General features: G+C 43.1%; 1 protein-coding gene across 1 annotated transcript in view; it reads right to left on the bottom strand.

Moving 5' to 3' along the window:
* Rnf125 (ring finger protein 125) overlaps positions 1-11,866 on the bottom strand; it is a 22,605-nt gene that overhangs the window by 4,781 nt on the left and 5,958 nt on the right. Inside the window, exons 2-4 of the mRNA XM_021215031.2 lie at positions 5,047-5,203; positions 1,779-1,873; positions 481-571 (exon numbers count right to left, since the gene is read on the bottom strand). Of these exons, the coding sequence (XP_021070690.1) occupies positions 481-571; positions 1,779-1,873; positions 5,047-5,203 (343 nt within the window). The remainder of the gene's footprint in view (positions 1-480; positions 572-1,778; positions 1,874-5,046; positions 5,204-11,866) is intronic.

The following is an 11,866-nucleotide window of genomic DNA, read 5'->3' as shown; positions in this document are numbered from 1 at the left end:
TGCTCTTACCCACTGAGCCATCTCACCAGCCCACCAGGCTAGTCTTAAACTCACAAGGGTCCACATGCTTTTCCCTTCCAAGGGCATGTACCATCATGCCCAGCCAACACTATTAAAGAGAGTTTCTTGGAGCTGGTGAAAAGCTCAGAGGGACACCAGTTGTGCCAAAAGTTCCCTCATCCCTACATGTGAACTGTGTGTGATAAATAAATGTAGTAACTTTACAAACTAGAAAATAAGTAAGTGGGGTTTCTAATTTCTTTGGGCAAGGAGCAGATACAGTTCTAATTCTGTAACCCAAGCTAGCATAGAACTCTGTTTAGCCCGGGTTGGCCTCAAACCTACAGCATCTATCCTTCATCACTTCTCAAGCGCTGAGATTACAGGCACTGAGCCACAGTGCAGTTTCTAATGCATCTTAAATTCAGATGCTGTGCACAGACAGACAGACAGACAGACATAGTAGATAAGAATCATTACCACGGGCCTCCTTTCTGATCTGTGGTGGATAATGCAATGATCCAGCAAGCAGTCTTCATCCAGTTCCCTCTGACAAAATGGACATACACATCTGGAAATAGCACAGAATTACAATCACTTAATAGTTGTCAGCTAGAGTGGCCTCCTAATTAGAAATTTCCAAAAGAAAACAGTTGTATAGACCATAGCTAAGTCAGTTCCTTTTCTGTGAGGGGGCAGGTTCTCACTACATAGCCCAGGCTTGTATCGCCCTCCTGCTTTTAGCTCCTAAGTGCCAGGATTATGGCTGTGCACCACCACATCTGGCTTGCTTTTCTGACTGTTTGTTTTAAGACAAGAGTCAGCTCAGGCTTTCCCCAAGCTCTCAGCAGTCCATCTGCTTCAGCCTCCTGGAATGTTGTGATTATATGTCACGGTACTGGGCTGGGGTTTTGTTTGTTTTAATCTCCTTGTGTTGTTTAAACTATCCTCGAAGTTACTCGTAGCATAAACTACCCTTCTATTGGCAATCCTTCTACCTTGGTTTCCTGAATACTGAAATTATAGTCATGCGCTACTAAGCTTAAAATTCTTTGTTATAATTTTAATTAGCAGAAGAAATTAGAATTTAAGTCAGTTTCTAGGTATTTTAAATTTTTCATAAACTCCATCAATTTGCAGTCAAAGCCATATTTTCTCAACCTATTTTTTAGCCTTCCTTCCTCCCTAGTGGTCAATCTAGCAGACTCTGTTCTCTGTTTATAGCAAAAATATTCAATTTAAAATTTATGGCACCATTTATAAAGTAAATGCTGCAACAGCAGGTACCTTAGCAGGGCAATTTCAAGTAAAGTAAGAAGAACAGAGTGATCCTTTGGATCTCTAGGTTAAGAAGTATAAATTCAAGGCTGGAGAGGTGGCTCAGTGGTTAAAATAACTGCTGCTCTTGTAGAGCACCCAGGTTCAGTTCCCAGCACCCACACGAGGGCTCACAACTGCTTGTAACTCCCGTTCCAGGGCATTCCACAGTCTCTGACCTCTACAGGAACCTGTCCCTGCATGGTGCAGACATACACTCAGGTACAGATACATACACACAAATATTAAAAATAAATAAATAAATAAAGGCAAGAGTTGGGTACTGAAATCACCCAGTATTCAAAAAGAGATGTCCAATTTTGAGTGGTTTCACATAGGAGTACCTCACTCTGTAGCCCAGGATGGCTCAGAGTCACAACTCCTCCTTCAACCTCCCAAGTGCTTAAACTCTTCACAGACACACTGAAGTTAGCATGGCATTCTCCTGCATTCAAACAAACCTTGCTGTGGTGTCACCAAGTTCTTGCAGTGGGCCATATTTATCGATGTACTTCTCACAGGTCCTTATGTGTGCCCTCATGTCACTGAGGCAAACCTACACAAAGCAGATTCAAGATAAAACTCCTGTTGGCAAGGACCTTTATGTAACCCAGCTTCACAACTTTCAAACCAGATTACACAGGGACAGTTAAAAAATTGATTTTTTTTCATAAAATAGTCACAAAGTACAGGCCTTATCAAGAACAATGCCTGTACTTTGGTGGTGGCCCAGCATTCAAGGCAGAAGCAGACAGATCTCTAAGATTGAGTCCAGCCAGGCCTACAGATTGAGTTTCAGGACAGCCAGAGACACCCGGAGAAACCCTGCCTTGAAAAATCAAAAAGTCATAATATAGTAATAACAACAACAATAACAATAAATATAATGATAAATACTGTGCTTAAAATCTCCCAACACACACACACACACACACACACACACACACACACACACACACACAATCTCCTAACACTTCAGAAGCTGAATGTTGAGCTTCTAAATTTGTTCCTTCTGAAAAGCATGTTGTTCTCTAAAAAAGCCAAATGATGTATAGCAACAAAGGCTGTGTTTTGTGTACTGCTATGCAAGTAGGTTTTGTGGGAAAGAGACAAATCTAGGTGAAGAGAAAAAGAATAAGAAAAGAAAAGCATTATAAAAGATGAAAAGAAGCTGGGCGTGGTGGTGCACGCCTTTAATCCCAGCACGCAGGAGGCAGAGGCAGGCAGATTTCTGAGTTCGAGGCCCGCCTGGTCTACAAAGTGAGTTCCAGGACAGCCAGGGCTACACAGAGAAACCCTGTCTCAAAAAAAACCAAAAAGATGAAAAGAAATGGAGATGAAAATTGAATACACATTTTGCATGCATCCATCATAAACTAAAGGAAACTTCTCACACATTAAGTAATAAATGCCATTGATGTATGACATGCCCAGCAGTGTTGTATGACTTCACAACACATGGCACACTTCATAGGGCCTTCTTGGCTAACATAAGTCACCGCTCTTGTGGTCCATCTTCATCAGGACAGGATAAGGAGCCCTTGCTTGTCTGCACACACCCCAAGGGCTCTGTTGATAGTGCAGTATACACTCAGAGATGCTTGTAAGATCTGCTGGAGGAAACTTCTCACAGCTGCAGCTAGGTGGCAGCCCACAGCCAGCCTATGCCACCCTAAGCCAGCCTAAGCTGCCTCATTCTGCCTAAACCTCCATTGGAAGTTCAGCTTCAAAAACTCTACCAAGTAGTGATGGAAATAGCCACAACATTGCAGAGGCAATCGATCTCTGGATCTTTGCCAACTTGATCTACATAGTGAGTTCCAGGTCACATAGGCATACAGGGTGAGACCATCTATCTCAAAAGAGAGAGAGAGAGAGAGAGAGAGAGAGAGAGAGAGAGAGAGAGAGAGAGAGAGAGAGAGAGAGAGAGAGAGAGAGAGAGAGAGAGAGAGAGAGAGAGAGAGAGAAAAGAAAGAAAGAAAGACTTAGCTCTAAGTCGGTGTGGTGGTACACACACACATAATCCTCAGTACCTGGGATGCTAAAGCAGGAGAATCACACGTTCCAGGCTAGACTAGGCTAAGACTGTTTGTTTTTTTAAAGTTGCATTCTTTGTTCAAGAAAAATAAGCTTTCCTTAGAAAAGTCACCAACCTGGGGATTGTACATTGACAAATTGACAAGATTTACAGTCTAGACACACATACATTATGTCAGGAACTGATGCAGAGATGGTAGACAACGAGCCTCTTGCCTATTCTAATGCTGCAGATAATCCAACAGAGGAACCGAGACGTGAGGACAGATAGCTGAGAGAAACTCGGAACAGTAAGGCCAGGCTGCGAGGAGGAGAGCTGCCAGCCTGGACAGCGAAATATGACAGGCTGCGACTTGTCTCAGGCACCATTCCTGTACAGAGGGTAGCCTAGCAAGTGACTGGCACAGGGTCCCCAACAATCAAAATCCTGGGACAGATCAGACAGCAGGGAAGAGAGTGATGGGGGACCTCTTCCAGGGTTTGAGAGGATGCTGTTTTGGGTAGACAGCCATAGTAAAGTAAGGTTGTGCATGTGTGCCCCACCACACACACAAAATAAGTCATTAAAAATAAATAACGTGCCAAATCAGAAACAGGAAGAGACAGAATTAGTGTTGGATATCAGGATGCTTGTCCCCAAAGGTTATGTACAAATTCTGGTCAGGTGTCCATGATACATTATTCCTACATGTACAAATATAAATGTTTGTAATGGTACCCAGGCTTTAGTAGAGAAGTGTTGGGCACAAAGTTACAGAGATGCCATGTCCTTGCCTCAAAGCCCTGGCAGAGGCTGACATAGGGAGCATGTCCATTCAGCTCACGGGGAAAGACAGTAACAGGAAGAGCCTAACAGGAGAAAAGGACCCTGGCAAGAGGAGGTCCAGGTAACCAAACCAAATCGGTCACTGGGCAGGGATGGGGGGCCGGGAAGCTGAGAGCCATTTAAGCATCGTCCTGCTACCGTAATTCCTTAAGGGCCAGGGGTAAGGGCAACAATATCTAGTTGGTTTCCAGGCTCTGAGCAAAGGGAAAGAGTAACCATGCGAGGGTTGACTTTTTGTTTGGGGCATTTGTTGTTCTGAGACAGAATATTGTTAAACAGTCCAGGCTGGTCCGGAACTTGCCATGGACACTGAGCCGCCTTGAATATGCAATAGGTCCCCCAGTGTTCTGAGATTAAAGGGATGAGCTAACATACGTGGGTTTTTGTATGCTTTCCTTTTTTAAAATTCCATATTAAAAACGTTACCTTTCCCAGCTCTGGGTGGTGGTAGGAAAAATCGAGGAATGAAGTAAGACTTCCAAGTTTCAAAAAGGATATTTAAAGGGCTGGTGGGGCTACAGAGTAGGTTCACAGCCTGCCCAGGGAACTTAATGACTCTGAAAAATGAGGGCTGGGACTCTGGTTTGCTGGCACAACAGTCACCCAGCATGCAGGAAGCCCTGGGTTCAATCTCCAGTGCTGCATACACACAAATACTAAAGGCGTTGATGTGGGGGTAGTGGATGTATGCAATCCTGGCTCTTCCAAAGCAGAGGCAGGAGATAGCAAGTTCACGTCCACCCTGGGCTACAGAATGAGACACTGTCCCCAAAGCAGGGGAGGGAGCTGGAGAGATGGAGAAGGCGGAATGATAGGTTTCCCTAGAGACCCTGGCTTGTAGTCATGAACTCGGATGTGCTACTCACCAGAGTTCCACACTCGGTACAGTTCCGGTATTCTGACTTCATCCTCTTGGCTATGTCAGTTGCAGGCACTCCCTCTGAAGGAAGGTATGCCCGGCAGTATGGACACGTCCATTTATTATTGTTCTTTATACTGGTCGCGATGCAAGATCGGCAGAACCTACTCAAAAGAAACAGAGAATGAATGTGTCAGGAGATAGGATTCAGCACTTGAGTTCATACTGTCCTTTTAGAGGACCTGAGTTCTATTCCTAACACCTGTACTCAGATGAGCACATACTCACATATACACACATACACATAATTTAAAAATAAAAAAAAAATCATGGTAGTCCATGATTTTAATTCTAACACTGAGAAAGCAGAGGCAGGTAGATCTCTGAGCTCAAAGCCAGTCTGGTTTATATAACAAGTTCCAATATAGCCAGGGCTACACAATAAGACACAATAAGACTTCTTGGGCTGGAGAGATGACTCAGTGGTTAAGAACACTGACTGCTCTTCCGAAGGTCCTGAGTTCAAATCCCAGCAACCACATGGTGGCTCACAACCATCTGTACAGTTACAGTGTACTCATATACATAACATAATAAATCTTTATTTTAAAAAAAGGTATCTGGGCTTTGTTATGGTCCATTCAACAGCTCCCAGGTAAAAAGACAGAATCTAAGTTCTATTTCTGTCTGGTCCTGTGTAGAGACCAAAACATTAATCAAACCATTTGGCCTGTCAATCACCTCAGACAGGCTGATTTCCTCAAGCCATGATAAAAAGATAGGAGAAATAATTATCCATTAATGAGATGTACTTTTAATGTATTTTCCCTCTCAGAAACCCCACCCTGGTAGCCACTTATAAAGTCAGCATTTTTCTGAATTATCCAGAAAAATATAATGTCTTCTCTTTCTTCTTTCCAAACTCTGCGCATGCTCTCACTGATATTCTGGGCCTTCTCAGTCTCTGCTTCTGCTGTGTGGCTGCTTGCGGAATGTGTCAGACCCTAACTCAAAAGGCATGAGTTTCTCCCCATGTCTAAAATCTGAATGAGACTCAGCATGCATGGGGGTATGTGTCTAGAAAGATGGCTCAGTGGTCAAGAGCATTGGCTGTTCTTGCACAGTACACAGGTTCAATTCCAGCACCTACATGGTAGCTCATAGCCACCTCTAACTCCATTTCCCAGGAATCTGATGCCTTCTTAGGACTTCCACGGGGACTGAGCAAGTAGGTGGCAAACAGATCTCATACAATAAAAATAAGTATATTTGGGAGGCTGGTAAGATGGCTCAGCGGGTAAGAACACTGACTGCTCTTCCAAAGGTCCTGAGTTCAAATCACAGCAACTACATGGTGGCTCACAACTGCTGGTAATGAGATCTGATGTCCTCTTCTGGTGCGTCTGAAGACAGCTACAGTGTACTTATGTATAATGATGAATAAATCTTTGGGACTGAGCGAGTGGGGCTGACCTGAGTGAGTGGGGTAACCGGAGCAAGTGGAGCAAGCAGAGGTCCTAAAAATTCAACTCCCAACCACCATGTGGAGGTTCACAGCCAGCTGCCCATGTACTCGAATACATAAAATAAATTTAAAAATCTTAAAAAAAGTATATTTATCTAGCTGAGCAGTGGTGGCCTTTAATCTGAGCACATGAGAGGGAGAGGCAGGTGAATATCTGTAAATTCAAGGGCAGCCTGGTCTACAAAGTGAGTTCCAGGACAGCCATGGCTACAAAGAGAAACCCTGTTTCAAAAAAACCATGAAAACAAACAAACAAACAAAAAACCAAAGCAAAAAGGAAAGGAAAGGAAAGGAAAGGAAAGGAAAGGAAAGGAAAGGAAAGGAAAGGAAAGGAAAGGAAAGGAAAGGAAAGGAAAAAGGAAAGGAAANAAGGAAAGGAAAGGAAAGGAAAGGAAAGGAAAGGAAAGGAAAGGAAAGGAAAGGAAAGGAAAAAGAAGGAAAAAGGAAAAAGGAAAAAGGAAAAAGAAAAAAAAGGAAAAAGGAAAAAGGAAAAAGGAAAAAGGAAAAAGGAAAAAGGAAAAAAAGGAAAAAGGGAAAAGGGAAAAGGAAAAGGAAAGGAGGGAGGAAGGAAAGAAGGAAATCTGAAAAGAGAATCTCAGTTTTCCCATTAACATCTCTACTGCTTGTAATGTAATCTACCTGGTATTACAAGAATATATCACTAAGCCTGGTTTAAAGTATTTTCTTATTTTGTTTGTTTGATTTTTAGAAAGGGTCTCATTGTGTACTCTTGGTTTGCCTAAAACACACTATATAGATGAGGATGGCTTCAGTCTCACAGAATCTACCTGACTCTGCCTCCCAAGTGCTAGAATCAAAAGTATGGGCCATCAAGTTCTTGTGGTTTGAATATGCTTGGCCAACGGGAAGTGGCACCATTAGGAGGTGTGGCCTTGTTGGAGGAAGTGCGTCACTGTGGGGTGGGCTTTGAAGCTCCACTCAATGCAGAAGAGTCAGTCTTCTCATGTTTGCCTTTGAAACAAGATATAGAACTCTCAGCTCCTCCAGTGCCAAGTCTGCCTGGACCCTGCCATGCTTCCTGCCATAAAGATAATGGACTGAACTTCAGAACCAATAAGCTAGCCCTAATTAAATGCTACCCTTTATAAGAGTTGCCTTGGTCATGGTGTCTCTTTACAGCAATAGAAACCCTAAGACACATGTAAAACCTTGAAAGAATATTCTTTTAAGAGTATTTTTTTCACAAATGGCTCAAATGTTCAACTAAAAGAAAAAAATTAACATTCCAAATACAATATCAATGACTCCAACCTGAATTCTCTGCTTACATGTCTTATATAGGGGTAGATGACTTCTCACTCTATGGGAAGCTGGACATGAATGAGACTGCAGAAGTATGCAGTCTAGTAAGACCTGAGGTTTTAAGCTGGGCATTGTGGCAGGACTCTAATCTTAGCATTGGGAGGTGGAGGGACAGAAATCAAGGTCAACCTCAGATTAATAGCTATTTTGAGTATAGTTTAGCCTTAACAAACAAACAAACACCCATGGGGGATAGGAAGTAGAGGAATGAGATAAAAAAAACGAATAGATTCTTTGACAAATTAGAGGGGAAAAATTAAATCAGCATGGTCTAATCCCAGTACTTGGGATTTCAGTCAACCTGGGCTACATATGAAAGTTTTAGGATAGCCTGGGCTACAAAACAATCCCTTTCCAAAAGCCAAACAGAAAAAAAAACAGTGATAAGCATATAAGGGAACCTAGAGAAGAACTGAGAACACTCCTAATGGAAACAAAACCAAAAAATACAACATCTAGGAACTGCTCTTGGCTGACATTCAGAAAGGCCGCCAGGAATCTCAGGGCATAATCGGAACTGTACTGAGAGGCAAGTAGCCAGGGGATCAGCCTTAACCCTAGAAAAATCACACAAGTTCAGGGCCAGAGTACCACGATAAAAGACATTATTTTTAGTTGAATGTTTGAACCACTTGCAATATGTACTCTTCAAGAATATACACTCTCAGCCCTTGAGATCTCTCTCAAAACATAAACCAGGACCAAGGCTAAGTACCTTTAAGTTTATAATATATCTATTCAATAAACTTTGGTGCCTTAAGCTGGGTGTGGGAGCACAGACTTGTAACCCTAACACTTAGGAAGTATAAGGAGGATCAGACGTCCAAAATGAACCTGAACAAGTTCATGACTAGCTAGAGGCATATGAGATCCTGTCTCTGAAATCTAACATTAGGTTAGGAGTCTATTTCAGTTGTCCTGCACTGCACTCAGCCCTGGGCCTCAGCCCTACCACTGTATAAACTAGACAAGGTGGTACATACCAGTAATCTCAGAAGTCCAGAGACTCAAGGAGAAGGAGTTCTGGGTCATCTTAGCTATGTTAGTGAGTTTCCTATATGAGACCCTGGCTCAAAAAGCCTTACATGAGCAAATGGCTCCTGATGGTGGCAGAGACAAGATGGGCAAAATAAAATCCATGCCCCTTCTGTAAGTCAAAGAGCTACTGGCTGCATGATCCCAAAGTTGATTCCAGAAGCAGATGGGGCTGATGGGGTTAGCCATAGGGACATAAATTGACCACAAAGGACAGGAGGCGATTTGTCAGTGTATAAGAACTAACTGTCCTAGATCTGGGCTGTGGTGCTGTTACGGCTGTGAACAATTGCAGCGATTCATCAACCCACTCCACACTGTGTGAGTCAGGGTGTATCACCTCACTAAAGCTGAGAAGCAAAACAAAAACATTCCTGTGATGACAGGGAAGTTACAGTAATATTGTGAGAAAGATCCTGGGCCACTTAGAACACAAGGTCCCTCCTACACAATCCAGGCACAATAGTAGCTGCTCAGAACATGGTCAGAAAGTTGACATAACAATCAGTTAGGAGAAATTGCCCAATAGAGACTTTTCTAGGAATTGCCAAAATTCCCATGAGTAAACCATGCTGTGGTGTCCTGGCTATGGTGTCTTGAGGCTCAGTTGATTAAGAGTATTTGTATGCTCGTAGATAATAATATACACAAAGGCCTGGGCACTTTGGTATATGCCTGTAATCCCAACATTTGGAAAGTGAAGGCAGGAGGGTCCATAGTTCAAGATCAACCCCAATGATATAAACAGTTAACCAGCCTAAATTCTACATTAGATCCTTTCTCAAAAAGTGTGATGTGTTTCTGCCATGAAGACCCCAAGAGAGGGAAATAGGGGAACCAACACTAAGGAAAGGAGGCATTCATTGTCTACCCTGACTACCTGCCCTAGGGGGGCTGTGAAGTGGGAAATAACAAAATGAGGGATCAACACAAAGAGAATATAGTTAAGGATAAAAACTGATGTCATGATGGATGAAATGGGACACCATCTTGAAGATTTCACTCCACCTCAGAATGGTGGCATACTCCTTTAACCCCAGTACTCAAGAGGTAGAGGCTGGAGGATCTCTGTAAATTATGGACCAGACTGGTCTACAGGGGAGTCAAGACTACAGAGTGAGATCCTGTGTCAAACAGCAACAATCTGGCTTCTTGTTTCCAAACCTCTGAATGTGGACAGGGAAATACCAAAGGGTAAGAAGCATCTACCATGGGTTGTCCTCTGACCCCCACAGCACATGCACTCTTCCACATACACTCCACATAAAACAAATAAATGTAATTTTTAAATGAGAAAAACAACCACCACCTCCAACATCAGCAACAAAAAGCTTCTGAGTACAACACCAGGGCTTTGGGATCAGATGTCACACAAACCCAACCTCTGACTTTGCTGGTGTGACTTATCTTCCTAGCCTGGTATCACTCCAGTGCCATCTCCCAGAATGCTTGGGGTGAAGCCCTCTCTCTGGGGTGTGTGGCCCTTCCCTCCATGACCCCATCCCCTTTATAGCACAGCAGGAGAAAACCAATAAGGAAATCCATAATGACTCAACCGCTCTCGGAAACCAGCTGGAAACTTAATTACATCACTCCTATTTGTTATTTCATGAACCCATTCTATTTCTCGAAAGTAATCAGCCAAAAAATTCCCTGTAATGAAGAGGCCGGCAGGGTACTGGAAGGAAACAGGAAAACACAGCTAAGGGCACTGGAGAGATGTATGTCCCCAGTCTCAGAGCAAAACTAAACTCTAAATGAATTCAAACAGGAAAGGGAAGCCCTGGGGACTCTCTGAGGATGAGGAGAGGGTTTGGAGGAGAGCGGTCTGCAGAGAGGGATCTGGAAGAAGCTGTTGGCAGCAGGTAGCAGACCTACCTTTTAATTGAGGTATTCAACACAAAGCTTCCTATGGATGAGTTGGCTAGGCTTAATAGCTCACATCTGTAATCCTACCAGTTGGGAGGCTGAGGCAGGAGGATTGCTTTAGGGCTATGTAGTGTGTTCCAGGTCAGCCTGGGTTAGAGTGAGAACCTGTCTAGACAGAGTTTTTTTGTTTTGTTTTGTTTTGTTTTGTTTTTTAAAAAAAAGATATGAGCCAGTAAAGTTAGCATCAATGGAAACAAAGTTAGGGGAGCCGTTATCCAAAGGCAAAAGTCACAGGTGAACAGTCCACTATAATATAACATACTCACACAAACCAACCCCCTTCAACAATGGACCAGACCGGTCTGGCCCAAGTACAGCTTAACAGTACAGTGTATATTGTGCTACAATGCTTGCCTAGCAAGAGTAAGATTCTGAGTTCAGCCCCCAGCACAGCAAGAAAAACAATAGCCCTGTCATATCTAGTATGGGACAGACACACACACTCACACAACTCTCACACACAAAAGGTCAGTTACCAAATTGTACAAACTTTGGTTTGTTTTGGAGTCACTTTAACCGATAGCCAACACTTAACTGCCAAATCTTCAAGGAGTGGTCACATGGTACTTCTTAAAAAATGTGCTCACCTACTAGAACAATGGCACTCAAGAAATTCCCAATTGTAGCATAAAAGGCTTCACACACCACATTCTAACACACTCACCAAGTACACTGGGGTGTTCTTCCAGGGCCTGGAAGGTCTGTGGCTAATCATCAGCTCTATCTTAAAGTCATTATAGAGAAACCATAGACCATTGGAGCCGGGGATACAGCAGCTCAGTTGGTAGAGTACGTTCACAGCATGCACCAAGCCCTGGGTTCAATCTCCAGTACCACCGCATGTGCCCTCTCCCTCTCCCCTCCCTCTTTCAGTGGCTAAGAACACTTCCTGCTCTTCTGCAAGACCTGAGTTCTGTTCTTTATTGGGGCAGTGGTGGCACATGAAAAGATCTACTCTTGATTTTTTTTTTTTTTTTTTTTTTTTTTTTTTTTTTTTTTTTTTTTTTAATATCTT

Source organism: Mus pahari, chromosome 15 (assembly GCF_900095145.1).
Source record: "Mus pahari chromosome 15, PAHARI_EIJ_v1.1, whole genome shotgun sequence".
Taxonomy (NCBI): domain Eukaryota; kingdom Metazoa; phylum Chordata; class Mammalia; order Rodentia; family Muridae; genus Mus; species Mus pahari.
Note: the sequence above shows the minus strand (reverse complement) of the source record. Positions and strands in the feature narration are given on the sequence as shown.